The sequence below is a fragment of the Geospiza fortis genome, unplaced genomic scaffold (genome assembly GCF_000277835.1).
Source record: "Geospiza fortis unplaced genomic scaffold, GeoFor_1.0 scaffold12, whole genome shotgun sequence".
Taxonomy (NCBI): domain Eukaryota; kingdom Metazoa; phylum Chordata; class Aves; order Passeriformes; family Thraupidae; genus Geospiza; species Geospiza fortis.
Window position 1 is genome coordinate 4,133,417 of NW_005054323.1, and position 18,168 is coordinate 4,151,584.

The 18,168-nt window shown below is 41.4% G+C and overlaps 1 protein-coding gene across 1 annotated transcript in view; it reads right to left on the bottom strand.

Annotated features, from left to right (window-relative positions):
* Positions 1–3,317: 3,317 nt before the first annotated feature.
* ADAMTSL1 (ADAMTS like 1) overlaps positions 3,318–18,168 on the bottom strand; it is a 179,912-nt gene continuing 165,061 nt past the window's right edge. Inside the window, exons 25-30 of the mRNA XM_031056859.1 lie at positions 15,616–15,816; positions 14,440–14,620; positions 11,176–11,383; positions 9,129–9,238; positions 8,059–8,279; positions 3,318–6,281 (exon numbers count right to left, since the gene is read on the bottom strand). Coding sequence (XP_030912719.1) covers positions 6,175–6,281; positions 8,059–8,279; positions 9,129–9,238; positions 11,176–11,383; positions 14,440–14,620; positions 15,616–15,816 — 1,028 coding nt within the window. The 3' untranslated portion in view covers positions 3,318–6,174. The remainder of the gene's footprint in view (positions 6,282–8,058; positions 8,280–9,128; positions 9,239–11,175; positions 11,384–14,439; positions 14,621–15,615; positions 15,817–18,168) is intronic.

Consider the following 18,168-nt stretch of genomic DNA (forward strand, 5'->3'; position numbering starts at 1 on the left):
AAAAAAAAAGCCTGTGAGATCCTCCCTGCACAGCTGGATTTGATTTTCTATTATTTGTTTGTAGTGGGTTAACAGTGAGATTTTTCTTTTTTTTTGGTAATAAAATCACTAGGTTGTATGCCATTACTTGAAAACTGACTCCATGAGTGTTTCAGAAGGTGAAGTGTTTTAACAAGCATCCACCAACATTACTGGCTATTTATTCAAACCAATAATTTATGCTTTAAAAAATCCCAAAACAACCAGCAAGTTGAAAAGAGTGGAGGAAAGTCTGCCTATAGCCCAAAATAAACTATTTCTCAGTCCAACCATTAAGCATTTCCTTAAGAGAAGAGAAATCTGTCCTGGCTCCTCACTCGGGGAGCAAGCTCTTCATGGCTTCTCCAGTGTGAACCTTCTGGTCCATTATTGTGCTTTCCCACTGTCCCTAGGGAGCTTTTATACAAACCATGCAAGATCTTGAAGCAGAAGACTACTTTATAGCAGTAAGGAGTGTAGTAGTAGTAGTGAGTGGTTTCCCATGCCCATGTCATCCTAAGCATGTGTGGATAACTACATGCTTATTATGGAATTGTTAACATCCTGCCACTGCTTTAAAAAAGAGTATTTATATGTAACCAGAGTCCAACCCTCTGGTGTGCCTTTCCCTTTTAGCTGCATAAAACAGCACTATTTAGCTGCATAAAACAGCATTTTATTTATAGCTACACAAATATAAAGCCTCTCTTCACAAAGGCTTTAAAGGCTAGACAAAATTCTTGCTTTTCCCTTTTTTCTTTCTCCTGAGCAATAAGCAGTGTGTTAGCAGTAAGGATAGAGAAGTGAAACCCAAACTTGCTCTGCTTCCAGAGAGGAGTCAGTCTCCTGCTCAGTCTCTGTTCAGCTGAGGCCTCAGCTGATGCAGTCCTGCCTGCTCTGCTGCATCCCTCCTAAAATCTCATGGATTTAGCCAAAATTAGCCTGGTCTGTCAATGGATACCCTGGGTATTTGTGTGTCTGGACAAATGTAGAGGCACCCTGTGAGACAAGAATGATGCCTCTGGTGTAGCAACAAGTATTGTACTTAAGTGAAAAAGCAGGTGAAAATATAAGTATGTATTTCAAATGGAAAAGGAGTTGCTGATATGTGTCTTTTCCCCTTATAAATTTGGATAACTTGGGTTGCAATTACTGAAATGCCTCAGTGAAAAATTTATATTAAAAAAAATTTAAAAATGGCTCTGTATATGACCACATTTTAGATTTGATTCTGACTGGACAGGAGTTGTTGGCTGGAGATGATGAAAAGCAATGTAGGTGAAATAGTGATCAACCAATATGCTTTGGTGTGAGAAATGTGTAAGATCGGTAGAAGAAGGAGATGTGATTTTCTCCTCTTTGAATTTTGTGCTAATTCAAGTATTTGACAGGTTTTTTGGTTTACTTTCTGCAAAACTGGACAGTTAATAGAAAACACTGTTGATAAATCTGTCTATCTATCTATCTATCTATCTATCTATCTATCTATCTATCTATCTATCTATCTATCTATCATCTATCTATCTATCTATCTGTCTATCATCTATCCATCTATCTATCTATCCCTTTAAAAAAGAGGATGAAGGGAGTGGTGAAATCAATGATCCCCAAGCTGTGGTTTGCAGTTGATATGTACAGCCAGAGTTAGCATTAGCAGTTCTGAGCTTCCCATCTGCATACACGGCTGGTCTGGGAGAAAACTTGACATTCAAAAGACTTTGAAAGCATCTCTGTTAAAAGTTATTGTGGAAAGGGCTAACAGCGGGTCTGTTAGCTAAATGAACAAGAAGAAGTTGAAAAGTAAGAAGAAGTTGATAAGGAGCTCTTTTTAAGGTTGTAATTAAGGAGACTGAGAGAAAAAAGATAAGAGAACTTTGTAGCTAGACGAAGTATTTTTAGAAAGTTGAAGTCGTAACTTTTCATTAATAGTGTTATGTTAACGTATTGTAGTTAATAGTTAGGGTAGAAGAAGCATAAACAATTAGAAAGTGTATAAAAAGTCAGCCATGTTCAATAATAAAGAATTGTTAACTGAAACTGCTTGTAATCTCTGCTTTGTGTCGTGATCGCCTCGACAGCAGCAAGTTATGTAACTGAATGAATGGAGATTATTTACTCAACTACTAGCTAAAATGATCAGACACTTGCTGAAAGCTGACATTAAAAACTTTTGAGGAACTTGATGGTTCTAAAAATCTGGAAAAGGGTAAGCTTTTGGTTGACCTTCTTCTACAAATAGAGGCGTCAGGGGATGCTGATCTAGAATAACCAAATTTATTTATGAATCAATGTTGGTGCACCAAAAAATGGTAAGGCCTTTTTGTTTGATAGGTAGTTTGCAAGAAGAATCCTAACTTAAAAACTAAACAAGCTCCAAATGCAGTCCGTATAACTACATCTAGAGAGAAGGAAAAAGGTTTCTAGATAGAGGTTACTTTGGAAAACTCTGGCTATGGCTTCTTTTTTAGATCATTCATGCAGACACAGATGCCTGGAATAGTTCAGTTGTGCTTTCCTTGTCACATAGGAGGGGCTGGGAGTAGACCTTTTGTGGGGAACCTTTCTGTAGCCTTCTGTTTGGTCCAGAACTATTTTTCTTTTGTGCGGAAAATTAGTCAGGAGAGCAAAACTGGAAGCTTGCTTTTAAGGAGTAAGTGCTTTTTGACTTGAGTAGTAATTAAAGCCATAAGCATAAGAGACAATAATTATTCTTTTGAGAACATATGCAAACACAGACAACAGCTTCTATGCTTGTTTTACTGAAAATGAATGATGAAATTCCCATTGCCTTCAGTACTGTGGCTTGGAAGTCTGGTCTTTGACCTGCTTGTCTGTGTGAGGTGTTACTTGCCTGCAGTTTAGGTATCTAAAAACATATGCAGAAACATCATACAAGGAAAGCAGTCAAAAAATCAGGGCAAAACTGCTGTTCCCTTTTAGCAGCAACCTGTAAGGATAGACTGAATTAATAGGTATTTCTTCAAGCCATAGATTGCTGAGTAAAGTTATGTCTTGAAGCATTGATACTTTTTTAAGGAGTATGCTTTTATTGATCTTCATGGTCCTTGGACCAGCTTTATACCTCTGCAAGAGCAATAGGGATAAGCTATTAGCAAATAAGAATAAAGCAAGGCAAATGGAGAATTAAAACATATCTCCAAGATACCTCCATTCTGAAGGGTGCAGAATCTTAATGTCTGAAGAGTTTCTAAAAGGAGATAGCAGGTACATCATGTGTACTTTGTGTAACAGGTGTGTGCTGCTATCATAATAAAGAATAAGGACAGAGAACTCCAACATCTTTGCTACTTTGGCTTTTGTTTTTAAGACTAAAAAACAACACGTCAGACAGTTGTAATTAAATAAGTAAGCCTCATTACTTGTACAAAAAGTTATATAAATACAAGTTTGCTGGTTTTTTTTCTCTTTAGAGAAGGAAAGCATCCTTTTAAAAAATAACCAGTAATCCTTATATTACTGAGATGCTGCCAAGTCACAATTCAGAAGACAGACATGTGAAATTGAGTCCACACTGTGCAGAGACAACACAGTGGCCCCACCAGATCAGATCCTTTGTGTTTATCCTGTGCACAGTTACACAGATACAATGGAACATGTGATAGCTTGAACATATTTTGCTTTTACACAAAAGAAAATACTTCCCCATGCTGCACTTTGTTAACTAATATATCAAAAATATCCATCACATCGTCATCATCATCATTGCTATTATTATGTTATTAAGGAATTGTCCTTCATTCCATGCATAATTATAATTTCACAAGTTAAAAATATCATCCCTCCCTCATGTCATAATCTATAAAGCACTCTGTGCACAGTGAAGCAGATCCCCAATTAAATGCAAGTGCTATTAAAATTAAGAGAAATACACTATTACTGTTGATTTTAGAGGAACAAAATTCTGGGGTGATTAAAAAGCAAAATAATTTTATCTGGACAAAATAATGTACAATTATTAATATTGCACTTTTTATACAAGAAATCCTAATAAATATACAGAAAAGATATACATTTACATACACAGAAAGTAATTCTTCTTTTTTTTTTAAATAAAAAGTTGCACTGATACTTATTTCTTGAAGACCCATTTCTACCAAGAGTGTTCACTCCCAGATGTGTTTTGAAGTAAGCCAATTTGAGAAAATTAATGTCATGAACCTGGCACTGACCTCAATAATGGACCCCCAGCTTTACTGGAAAATCCACCTACCATGAAAGCTGTACATAGCAGTACTTGAACAGCATTTCATAAATATACCACAAGGCACTAGCCCCAACAGGAGTTACAGGAGAGGCACAACCAAACCTTTCATTTAGAGAAGGTCTTGAAGCAAAACCTGAGATCAGGCAGCTCTCCTCTAAAGTTCCACAATTCTCAAACTCTCTTCTTTGTAGATTTCCTCTAATTTTAATTTTTTTTTTCTGAGCAGAGCGGAGAATACCCAGGAACTAATATCATGTAGCACTTCAGTAGCTGAATATCCATTGCAGCTGGCTAGGAGAAAAGACTCATGGCCTGCATGCAAAATCATGCTCTGAGTGTGATGCTTGAATCTCATTTTTTAGACTGTACCTTCAGGGTGTTATACATGGACTTAAAGATCTACTTTATAGCACCTGTTTTTTTGTGGGAGGCAGCTGGAGAGGAGCAAATTTCTTACAAATTATTTCCAGTGTCTCCTGTTTATCACGTATAATTTCTATCTTCCCTGCTTATGCTCTTTAGGGAACAGTGTTTGCAGGTTTGTACTTAAGTCTGTCATCATACTTGTTCTCCTTTTGCTGGTTAATTATTTACATCACCACCACACCTCTGTGCTGAGGACAATCCTTAAGTCCCCAGTCCTCCCTCACAAGCTCAAACTAGAAACACTTTCAGGTGTATTTTAGACCCACTTATGTTACAGAACATTGTTCAACTTCTCCAGACACCACATCCTCAAAGATCACAAGGATGTCCCTTGCCTGGTGTAGGAAGGAGAGAGAGGTTTAGAAATTAAAAAGGCTTCCAATCTTGGATGTAACAAATAAGCTTTTAAAGCAAACTCTTGCGCTTGTGTTCTCAAGGTAGTCTAAGAGAGATGAGAGCTGCTCAGCAGAAAAAGACCTGGGGGTGCTGGTCAACACCTGACTAAATGTGAGCCAGCAGTGCCCAGGTGGCCAAGGTGGCTAATGACATCCTGGCCTGTATCAGCAGCGGTCGGCCAGCAGGAGCAGGGCAGAGATTGACCCCCTGCACTCAGCACTGGGGAGGCCACACCTCGAATCCTGTGCTGAGTTCTGGGCCCCTCACTGCAGGAAAGACATTGAGGTGCTGCACCATATCCAGAGAAGGGCTACGGAACTGGTGAAGGATCTAAAAGACACATCCTGTAAGGAAAAACTGGGACAGCTGGGGCTGTGTAGCTGGGAGGGGCTCAGGGCTGACCACATGGCTCTCTACAACTGCCTGAAAGGAGGTTGTAATGAGGTGGGGGTCAGCCTCTTCTGCCATGTTTCAAACACCAGGATGAGAAGAAATGGCCTCAAATTGAGCTGGGGAGGCTCAGATTAGATATTTTTAAAAAATATTCACTGAAAAACTGGCTGGGCATTGGATTAAGCTGTCCAGGGAGGTGGTGGAGTCACCATATCCAGCAGTGTCCAGGAAGACCCTGGATGTGGCACCCAGGGATAGTTTAAGGGTGGGTATGGTAGTGCTGTTAATAGTTGGACTAGATAACCCTGAAGATCTCCCTGGACCTTGATGATTCCGTGATTCTGTAATATGATGCTAGGTTTTGACTCTGATCCTTTTCCTCACCTGTTTCTTGGTGTGTCCTGCAGGCACGTACACAGATTGAGGGGAAGCCCCACTCCTCTCATACCCATTTCTTGGTGTCATGGGTCTCTCTGACTCTTTGTGGTCTACCCTCATGACCATGTTTATCTGCATTCTGTCTCCCAGATTCATAGTAGGGGAAACTTGTCAAGTCCCTTTACAACAATGATTTGTTAAAGGTTTTTTTTTTTTAGGGAAATAAATAAATAAAATGAAAAAGCTCATTCCATCCATCTGTATTTTCTGCAAAAGCCTTTGCTCAGTGAAGAAAAGGCTGTGATCCCCTTGTTCCTCCATTTTCATCTTGTCTGTCTTCAAGATTTTCCACAAGTCCCACAGCAACGTGACTTAAATTGGGTGAGCTGGCAGAGTTTGAGCTGCTTCACTTTCTCACAGTACCTTGTGGTGTCTCTGCACTCCACTGCCAAAGGGGAAACAAGAAGAAAAAATGGTGATGAAGTTAAGAACAAAGGATTTCTTACCTCAGAACATATGTCCTTGTAGGTGGCCAAGAGGAGAACCTTTGTGTTGGGAAGTCTTACTGTGAGCATGAGCTTGACTTGCTGCAAAGACCAAATGCAAGTCCACAGGATCAACGAAGAATTGGTAGGCAACATTTACTCTCAGAGCCTGGGGAAAGGGCTCCTGAAGCTGCTCCAGCACTGCCAGTTTGTCATCTACCAGCCTTTTAGAGAGGCTCTAGAGTTTGCTAACAATTAAACCAAAGATGAAAAACTAAATTAAACGGGATACCTGTTTTAACAGAGTAGCCAGGGACACTTTGGCCATCTTTCCACACTTGAGGAGCCAGTGTGTGGGAATGTCGCTCCAGCTGACTGGGAGTTGCTTTGAGTTTTTCACAGGTCAGAAGCCACCCACCATGAAGATGTTAAGACACCTTTTGAACTCCTCTAGGGCTTAGGTTCCGGTACCACTTGCACAGTTTTTGAGGCCCACAGCCTCCTGCTTTTTAGTTTCGAAAACTGTCCAGTATCCCTGCAAGACCCTCGAATTTGGGACATTTCTGTATAGCAGAAAGAGGCTGGAACATCAGCAAAGGTCCTGCTTGATACCTGTAATCTCCCTCATTGCTTCAGCTTTCATTAGGGCCCCCCAAACTCATGTGTTTGGAACTAGTAGTCCACTTTGCTGAGAGGGAGCATGACAGCTGGTGTGAATATAGGCAAGCACATGTGGGCTCTGCTACTGCATCTACAATGGTTGCAAAGCAACTGGCCTGCAACATCGAGGATGCGAGCATAATTTCCAAACAAGCACATTGTCTTTTCTCTTTTGTTCATTTCATTTTTTTTTAAATTAGTAACTTTTCTAGTTCACTGACAGGCCAAATTTGTTGCTTGTAATCTGAAAGAAAGCAGTCTTGCCTGCAGGATTTCCCATCATCCACCCATCCACTGGATTTGGACTACAACTGTAAGTCTGGTTGTGATTTGTGTTTTTCATTCTGTCTGTACCATTAATGGAAAGTTAATAATAGAATCATAGAATGGTTTGCATTGTAAGGGGACCTTGAAGATCATGTAGTTCCAAGCCTCCTGCTGTGGACAGGGATGCCTTTCACTGGACCAGGTTGCTCAGAGTCCTATCCAACCTGTTCTTGAAAACTTCCAGAGATGGGATATCTACAGATTCTCTGGGAAACCTGTGCAACTGTCTTATCACCCCCACAGTAAAGAATTTCTTCCTAATATCCAAACTAAAACTATTCTGCTTCAATTTGAACCCATTCCCCCTTGTTCTGCCACTACATGGCTTTGTAAATAGTCTTGCTCCATCTTTCTTAAACTCCCTTCAGATACTGGAAGTCCACAAGTAGGTCACCTAAAACCAGGGCTGTACAATCCCATTTCCCTCAGCCTCTTGTCAAATGACAGGTGCTCCATCCCTCTGATAGACTTGGTCATCTTGCCCCACAAGACTGCATGAATTATTTCTCATGCTGTTAGAAAGGAGACACAATCCCAGCACTAACACCATTGCCAAAAGCCTCCACAATGGGCAGCATCCCTCTCTGGGATGCTGAGCTTTAGGCGCTGGATTTTGCACAGGGCTGGGCTGGATGTTCCCCTGGATGCCCAGCTGCAAGGTCCAGTGCTGCGTTTCTGAGGGACGACTCTCCCTTCTTGCCTACTCCTGCGCCACTCAGCAGCCTGCCCTCCCTCCCCTGAACCAAGTACCGTTTTCACAGGGTGTGATGTTGCAGCGCTGCCAGTTTGCTGGTCTGGGCCTCCAGGAGCAGTGGTGCTCCATGACGGGCCTGTTGGTGCGGACGTGCACGCAGTCCACGCGCCGCGACTGGAAGCCGTAGTTCCCGCACGTGGCCGTGCAGACGGTCCAGAGGCTGACCCTCCAGTGCACGCCACAGGCATCTGTCCAGCAGTTCTGGGTGCTCAGTGGCCTGTGGGAGGAGGGAGGGAGGGACATCCATCTGTATGCCATATCCCAAAGGTAATTCACCCAGACTACTGCATGGATCAGGTCTTCCAAAGCTGCCAGGTGAGGACAGCAGTTTTGGACTGCTCTCAAGGACCAGACCCTCAGTGGGTGCACACTGGTATACCAACACCAGGCTAAATGACCATCTGAACTGTTTGAGGATTTGGCCAAAATGCCCTCTCCACAAAGGACCAAACCAGAGATCTGCTAAAAGGTGAAATGAGTGGTGACCAATGTGGTCTAGCAGGACTTCGTAACTTTTTTATGACTTTACAGCCAGTGGGAACAGAACCAATTCCAAGTCTCACAGAGGATGTATAGGCTTGGTTCATATCTACTTGTCACACAGGTAGTGAAAAGGCAAGAGTGGGAGCCAACAAGCCAATTACATTAATATTCAGTTGTGATTAGTCATAATTTATAGATTTGTCTCATGTAAAGCAAACATCATTTCAATGTTGACAGTGGAGTTCATCTGCAGGAAAACAAAATCTTTGTTTTCTGTTAGAGTTTGTGTTTAAATAAGTGAGAAGACTGGCACCTTAAGAAGATATAGCACAGACTTGTAGTCAGGATTTAGCATGCATAGAAGATTTTCCAGTTTTTGGCCAACTGGCCTGAAGCTCCTAGGAGTAAATAGGGAACTCCAGGCTATAAGCCTGATAAGATTTGTTACACATACTGTACAGGTCACAGCATGACCTCTTTACCACATAGGGGAAACCCATAAATTTTCAGTTAAGTCACTAGTCCACTGAATATCTCTGAAAAGGGCTGTGGGTTCAGACGTAACACATTTCTTGGTACCTACCTTGGTAAGGAACTGCACTGATCAGATGACACAGAAGTCCCATCCTTGGTCTGGCAAAATATCTGTCGGTGCTGTACAGCCAGTCGTGGTCCAATGCAAGGCCCGTTACACTGCAAACACAGAAAATTCACTCACGGGAGGCAAAAGACAGGGCAAGTTCCATTTTTAATAAAACTTCTAGTGAAATAAAGTGCATACCACCATTCAGAGACTATTGAGGTTTCAACTACTTTCTGGACCTCTGCAAGCTTTGAAGGCTGACTGTGCAGCCATTTTCTGCTCCACCTCACTCACCTCCAGCAGCATTTAAACTACATTTCTGTATCTGCTCTCTAGATTCATTACCTCTTCTCTTCAATAATTTAATCTTAAATACATCTGTTAGGGGAAATTAAATGCTCTCATGCCATTAGCCAAGAGCCTATGATCCATTACAGGAAATCTCAATACATTACTTTTACGGTACATTTTGCAGCATGGGAATTGGCCAAATAACTAAGAATGCATTGAACCAAGGACATATTCCACTCCCTTGAATAATTTAAAAGCATTGAAGGACAATAAACAAAAGCAGGAAGCATGAGGAGCACGAAAGATAGGCAAGCTTTCTCCAAAATTAAGGCCATCCTAACATATTCAAGCTTAACAATTACATTTCAGTTTAACTCTCCTAATCCTCTCCTTTGATAAAATATTACTTGATATAGGTATGAAGCATGTATTTCTGCTATTTTAAAATTACATCAAGTATTGGCAACTGTTTTTCTAAGTGTCTGGAAATTATATCAAAGAACAAACTGAAGGTTGAATAAGGGGTCATTAGTGTGAATCATATCTCAAAACACCATGGGATTACACAGTGGAGAAGAAAATGCCAGGAACATTAAATGAAGGAAAGGAACTAATTCTAGAGATAGGGCTAGAGCAGGTAGGCTGTTTATTTTCTGTGAGAGCTGGGAAAGCTGATGGCTACAGTTGAGCAGCGGGTGACCTGATACCCCATAATACCACCAAGCAATGTACTACTGAACCAGTGGTACATTCCTAACTACGTCTAACAGTCCTCTGGCTTGGAGACTAGGCAGTATTCAACCATGTGGAACCTGAGCCCTTTTTTTGTAAGCTAGGTAGAAGAAATATTATCTCATAACGCATAAAGATTAGGTCTAAAATTCAGAAATTAATTCTGAATGAACTGGTTGTCTCAGCTGAGTATGATATAATGGGGAGTAATATAGGCCATAATGGTTTTTTCAAAGATAATCCAGTCCTTTCCTGAAATTTCATAGGGAGTAAAAATTTTCTTCTTTGATATAAAGTGATAATTCCAAGCTTAACTTGTAATACAATAACTCAGTCACCTTTCAAGATTTAAACAAAGGTGTTTTCAAGCAGTTAATAATTACACGTTCTAGTAGCTGAAGGCACTTTTTACTACCAACATTATAAAAAAACCTGATGCAACACAATCTGCTAAGAGAAAATTTGAAGATCTGCAAAGCAGCAGGAAGTAGTTTGAAAATGCTTTTAGCCCTCCATTCTGCCTTTCATCATGAAGCAAGTCAAGAAAGATCACACTTTTTGGTATTCTCAGGCAACATCAGCAACTTTGTAAAACTGAATTATTGTACAGTCCTCCTGCCTTCAACCTTATCACAATCGTCAGTCCTGAATCCAGCCAGTCAAGACTAAAGCACTCTCACAGGCTGGTAAGGGGAATTAAGACTTGAAGAAGGCTATTTCCCAGATGTGTCAAAAATCACTGTAACAAGGAGCTGCAGACCATTCCGCTGGAGGACACAGGGATCTGCAGAAAAAGCCCTGTTCGTAAGCGTATTGATGTTCACGTTAATTTCTAGTGATTGTGAGAAGCTACAGAAATCCCAGCAGGCAGTGCATCATATACAGAAAGAAGGACCTGAACAAATTGGTGCCTACCTCAAAAACCTGCAAACTATAACCTAAAGACACTAGGTTGAAAAATCACTACTCTCCTTTTCTAGCCCACACTATAGGACTGTCCCTGGAATGCTACTTTGTTCCTTACCTGGCCCCAGGAGGAGGCTGCCCACTCAACACAGGGCTGCCTGTTACAGCTCTGTGTGTCCACAGGACGCTTGGACACCTGGGCACAGGCCTCGTTGGACGCTGGGACAGAGTTGCCTTTGGCTGTCAGGCGCTGGCATGTCACTCGCCGTGTCTGTAGGCCGCCACCACAGCTCCGTGTGCAGGGAGACCAGGATGTCACCATCCACCTGGGAGAGAAAGCAGAACAGGTCAGGGAGCAGGCACATGCCGCTGTCTGCAGGATCCTCAGCATCAACTGGTCTTTGTCAATGGGACCAAAGACAGGCAACAGTGGGTTGGCTCATTTAGGACATGATCCTGGAACATCTGAGTGTCTCAGCCTCCCACAGTTTTCACTGGAAACTGTTCAGAGGATGAAAGCTGAGAAAATGGCAATTTTTTCATGAATTTATCTTTCTCAAGGCTCTTCGGGCCCAGAATTAATTTTCTTGCCCTTAAAGCTGTTTTTAGAGGCTTAGTAAATACTTGTAGCCCTGGCAGCGGGGTTGGGCAAGTCTGCTCTTATATCATGGTGCCATGGAGGCCTCGGTCACAAGCTGCAGTACAATGCTAGGACTAGCCCAGCAGCACTCCTTGGCAGGGAAAACTATCTCTGTGTAATTGCTGGAGCAGCTCACAGGCCACTTCAAACTTGTGAGAGAATAGCCAAAAGCCTGCTGGGTCCTGCTGGTGCCTGCTTCCTCTGTTGTATCCCTGACAGCTGGCATAATCCAGAAAAGCCTGAACATTGCTCAGGAACAGTTAGCCCAGGGAAGGAAGGACACTGTTCCTCTTTCCTCTTAAGCTCAGACCATGCATTTACCAGCTGAGGCTGAGGCTCTGAACCTCTATGTAGTGGCATTTAAAAAATCCAGTCTAACCAGCTAAAAGGCTGTAAATAACAGAAAATAATAGTCTAATGCATTTTGTCACAGTAAGGATCATTAGGTGAAACACACAGTCAGGTTTGGGAAAGCCTTAGGTAGGAATAGGGAGAATGCAACTGATTGTTAGTTTTCTGAACAGTTTTATGGTCAAGCCAGCAGTTTGCTTCATTAAGTTTCTGGATACTTGGCAGGATTTGTGTGGTTTTGGGGGTAAAATACTGCCTATCACATCCCTCACCAGCAGTGTTTATGATTACTTTAAAAAATCGGCAACAGGCATTCCCCAGTCCCATGGAGAGACATCCGTTTCTATTTCTCTGTCTTCTGCGGGTGATTAACTCCAGTGGTATCAGAAACAAGTATAAACAAACATATTCCCAACCTGGAAAACAAGAACACTGATACTTTTATGCAGTTGGGTGAGGCTGAACCTGCAATTTCCGCACTGCTTATAAAGCTCTGGTCTGCATGTCAATCAACTTTTATTTCCAAGCTTACGTCTCAGCAGTTTCTCAGGAGCTGAGGGAGGATTTGGTGTTGTGTTACAATTCAGGGAAGGTATAAGAAGACATAAACCATTCCCATGGAATTTATTGTCAACAGCAAGGAAAACTGCTGCTAATGAGCATGTTTCATATTTCATCAAATCTCTTGGTTTCTTTCTTATGACTCAGCTGGCAACTCAAAAAACATTTGCCTGCAAAGAAGAGTAGGAATATATTTTAAAAGGTAATTAAACAGAAAGTTGCAATATGCCCAAGACACAGCAAGAGTGGTGAATCTGGCCACTTCTCATCAGGTTGCTTAGTACCTCTCCTTGCCACAGCTTAGACTGTCTTTTTTTAATACAAGTCCCAAATCACTGTTGAATGAGTGAATTTCTGTTGAATGAGGGAAGTTGTAGTAAATTTCTCTTGAGATGCTCACTACTTTTAAGTGCTTGTATACCGAAACATAACACATCCAAATTGGAAATAAGGGAGAGGAGGGAATAGCAACATGAAAAATATGGAAAAACATGTTTACACAACTCAGCTAAGGTGATACTGAAATGCAGAAGCAGGACATTTTTAATATGGAGGGAGCATAACACTACACTGACTCTCTGGATAAGGTCAAGACGTACTCTTCTTTGCACCAAAGGGCGTCAAAAAAAAAAAAAAGACTTTGTGAGGGGCGAAGTCAGAGAATAATTTATGTTGGAAATCATCTTGACTATCGTCAAGTCCAATCATTAACCCAGCAATGCCAAGTCCACCATAAAACCATGCCCCTAAGCACCACATCTACACATCTTTTAAATTTGTCCAAGGATGATTACTAAATTACTTCCCTGGGCCAACTGTTCCAATGCTTGGCAACCCTTTCCATGATGATTTTTTCCCTATCAGCCAATCTAAACCTCTACTGGTGCCACTTGAGGCTGATTCCTTTTGTCTTGTCACTTGTCACTTGGAAGAAGAGGCTGACCCCCAGCTTACCACAGCCTCCTTTCAGGCAATTGCAGAGACTGGTAAGGTCTCCTGGGCCCCATTTTCTCCAAGGTAAACAACCTCAGCTTCCTCAGGCACTTCTCATGGGACTTGTACTCCAGACCCTCCACTAGCTTCTCTGTCCTTCTTCTTTCTTGTAGTGAAGGGTCAGAAATTGGACACAGTAGTTGAGATGTGCCAAAGGAAGACCTAGGTGTAGCCAGAAGATTTTCAAGATGTCCGGGCTCATTTGTAGCAGTAAGTGAAAACCAGGGACTACAACGGCAGAGAGTTACAATTCCAAAGCAACCACAAGCTAGCAGACTCCAAACAGAAGCAGAACTCAGCCCCCTCAATGCCTACTAGATCTTATGAGATGTGCCCATTTTACAAGAGATATTTTCACCCTGCTAATGGAATACTTTGCAGCTGCAGCTACAGCTACAGTCCTGCTTGTATTGATTTTCAAGCAGCAAAAGAACTCAGAATAAAATAACGAAACAGCTGCTCAACTTAGCTTCTTGTCTGTTATATTGTTGCGGCAAACTGCTATGAAGCCAAAAAAGAAATGATCCTACAGGTCTTGGGTGACAAAATTTCCATGCATTCAGTGCTCAGAACAAGCATGAAATTTATAACCAACAAAGGGTGTCATCCAAGACATTGCAAGCTGTGAATTCTCTTTCTACCTTGTACTGTCAAAGTTTTCCACTAATACTGCTACAAAATCCCAACTGTCTGGATTTAGCACTCAAAAACTCCCTTTTAGCCATGACTTCTCCAAACAGGCACCAGAGAAGCTGCAATGGTGTGACAACCTGCACAGAGAACTTTTCCAGCACATCTTAAATGCACGTGAGCTACTTCCACATGAGACAGACGAACCGTGAAGGGCAGTCTCTCCTGTTGCACGCGATGGGCTGCAGAGATGGCTGGGGGGTCTCTCTGCAGTAGGATGTGTTGACCTCGGCCCCATCCAGTAAGCACCTCAGCTGGGGCAGCTGCAGCCCTCTGTGGCCGCAGGAAGCTGAACAAGCTGTCAGTTTGTCCGCTGACCACCGGTACTCTGCCAGGAAGTGTGGGAGAGGCATGTTAGCACTGGAAAACTGACAGCAGGGGTTTAATTAGAATGGAGAGAGTTTAAGATGTTCTCCAGGGTGAAACACAGGGATACAGTGAAAAGGAGATGCCTACACCTGCAAGGCACCTGATTCAAACCCCTGACTGCCTTTGGTGTAACAAACCCATTTTTTTGGTGCTTGGAGGCATCAGGCATGGAAAGTTAATAACACAGTGTGGCAGTTAAGTAAAGCCAGATACCAGTGAGCATCTGTATTTTTAAAGGTGTGTTACTTAATGAAGATATGGTTAGCTGTAGTTCCCAGCAGTATCTATGACTCTATCATCTTGAAACACCATATCTCTTACCAGACAGTTCACACAGATCATTTGTGAAGATAAATGTGGGAATAGCAACACATGCACAATTTTGTAGCAAAATTGAAGGAAAGGTTAAATTCTTCACTTCTCCATCACTGACAATTGGAGCAATGAAAGCTGCATGTTCTGTTCCACCCCAGCTGCACCACAATGTTCCTGTGGCTTTATCACCTTTTCTAGAAGATCGCTAACAAAAACAGTTTGAGAACTTTTACAAGTGAAGGGTTTTCAAGGAAGAAGAGACTGTGAGACACTGACCTTCATGTATTAATAAAGGGGCTTCTGTTTTAAGATGTTTAAACTCTGTCACCTCTGTCCTGAATTTCTGGACAAGAAAATTGTCCAGGCTCAATGTAAGCATATCTTGAATCAAGAAGGTGTGTTTTGTGCTCAGCAGGGCAGAAATATCTGGCGTCATTTTGGTAAAGTAAAACCTAAGACACTGTAATGTACCCAACAGTCCTGCAAGTCTATGTCCACGGCAAAAAATCATTAAGACATCTTTTTCCTGATATGCATGGTGATGAATTCAGAGGGGAGAAGTTCAGGATGAGAAAGGCAGCGCAAGGAAGTGCATGGCAAGAGCTTTCCAGGGTGAAATGACTGAAACTGAAGAGTTACCTTGTATAGCCAGGGTCATTACTTGTGTGAGCGAGCCAGCCTCATTTTGAGCAAGGCAGCTGAATTCACCATCAGTGAAATCACTGACATTGAGTATATGAAGAATCTGTCCCGCTGCCAGGAGTTGATGTTGCAGGTTGAGAGGCTCACCAGAGTAAAGCCAGGTGATGTTTGGGGTTGGATGCCCATCGACAGCACAACCTAGGAAAACAGGTACATGAGAAAAATCTGCTGATTACTAAACCAGGTATATGCTTTGAAGTGGTCAAAATCAGAAGAAATAGTTGATTCCATCCCATTTTCTCCTCACTTTCTCATAATGATAAAAAATAATTCTGTAATAAGGAATACCTTCTCATCATCCAGAATAAAATCCAAAAGACGGATAATCTGCAAATTGGAAAATCTATGATTAGTTTGGAATTATTTATAACAGACCTTCTAAGGTTCCCACTATTTTTGATTATCCTCATTTTGGTATTGAAAAAGGTAGGATAGGGGAGTTATAAACCTGGCATAAACTCAAGGACCATTCTTGAACATGCAATACAAACGCAACTTGATCTCCAAATTTGCTACATAAGCCACAGGACCACGTTCTTCTTACTCTTTCTTTTTAAAACATTTAAAACTGTTATTTTTTTGTTTCTGTTATATTAAAAGTCAGAAATTTTTGTTACACACACACAAAAAAAATCTGTTGGAAAGCCAAACAGAAAAAATTGAGCCTTTACAAGTTTGGTTGTGTTGTGGTTTGTTTGTTTGTTGTTTTTTTTTTTCTTTTTTATCACACCAGAAACAGCAGCTGAAAACACCCTGATGTTCTAAAGCACTCTGTGAGATCTATGGATCAGCAGCACAGATGGTGAAATTTAAATTCTCAGTGAGTTCTTTGTCTGTTGACCTGAAGGAAGTGTATCTACAAGATACTTTTTACTGTAGTTCTCATATCAGCTGAACACTTTACCAGTTTCATGATGAATTGCAGGAAATCTGTGAGACTGGTATAACCTGAGAAAGCCAGCTAAGTTTTTTGCCTATTTCCTGGGGAAAAATGAAGAACTAGATGATTTCCATAGTCTAACACATCCCTACCAATTGCAGGGGTGGGGAGGCAGAAATGCTGTATGTGAGGGATGGCATGTTTTACTAGGAGTGCTTCTGGTTTAGGCTTGTCCTGCACTGATATGTATGTCACTAAGTTTCTGCAAATGTAACCTATTCTGATTGTTAGTTGGTTATACTGAAGCTTTATATATTTTTTTTATATTAACATGTATGTGCATGAATGACTACATTTAATACAAAATCCCTTCTGAAAGAACTGTCTTGTATAAGCAAACATAACATATATACATCAACTTTCACATGAGTATTGCTCAAAAGGAATGGGATAAAAAAAGGAAGAGTATGAATTTAAAATACTGAAAAGAGAAGACTCTTCTAAGGTGAAGAAAGAATCCATCAGCTGATATTTCAATACTGCCACCTCCATGTAATTTGATTACTATTTATTATTCACTGAGACAAATGAGTATGTGAATGTGAAGTCTCTGTAGCTGCACTACACAATTAACAGATTCATCAACATGACATTTTTGTTACTGCTCTTCTTTCCATTCTTACTTGTCCACCTGAGGAGAACTTTAACATATACTGGGCAAGTAAAGTTCCTACAACAAAATACCATTGCCATTAATCTGCTCAGGAAGGTTGAAGAGTTTGATTTTCAAACATCATTAGGACCAAATCCTTGACTTAAGGAACTTGTTACTTCATTTAGGAACCCTTGTGACCCTTTTGAATTTGATTATACCTGTAAACTAACACTAGGGGACTGGGCTACTGTAGTATTTAGTTTTGTGCTTTTTGCTAGGAATCATACCTCCAACTACACTATTCCTAGGACAGAAGATACTTTCTTGTCTAGAAAATCTGAAGTTCTCTTGCTTATAAAGCAGAAGGTCTCACAGAAGGTGGAAAATGCCAGTGGTGACCTGTGGTATGCCCCAGCCATTTTCATGCTGAGGGGTAGATCCAGACACTGGGGAGAAACTGTCTGCCACTGGGGCTCTCACTGAAGCTGTGGCTACATGAGTCTTTGCTGGTTCCCTGTTGCTGTCAAACCCTGCCTGTATGCACAATGGGGAAGCGTGTGGGCTGGATACAGCTGCCCACTGGGACTCATTCACTCTATGAAACTAGTATTTCAGAGAGCAAGGGCTCCCTGGCAAAAGACTGACACGTGCACAGTAGACTCTGCAGTCACAATGACAAAGTTGTACTGGAAATGAACTAGTAAACACAAATAAGTGATTAAAAATAAGGAAAAAGGGGGAATAAAAAGGCAGAAGGACAGAGGGCAGATTGCCCCCAGTGATTTCACCTCTTCCCTTTTTTTACTTGTATTTATACGGGTGAAGAATCTGCTATTTGTTTTAATTTCTTTGGCAAGGTCTAATGCAGTTTTATCCTTGGCAATTATCTCTACCCAGCACTCCCTTCCTGACAACAAAGACACAGGTTGCTGCTCATTCCCTTTCCCTAATTTTA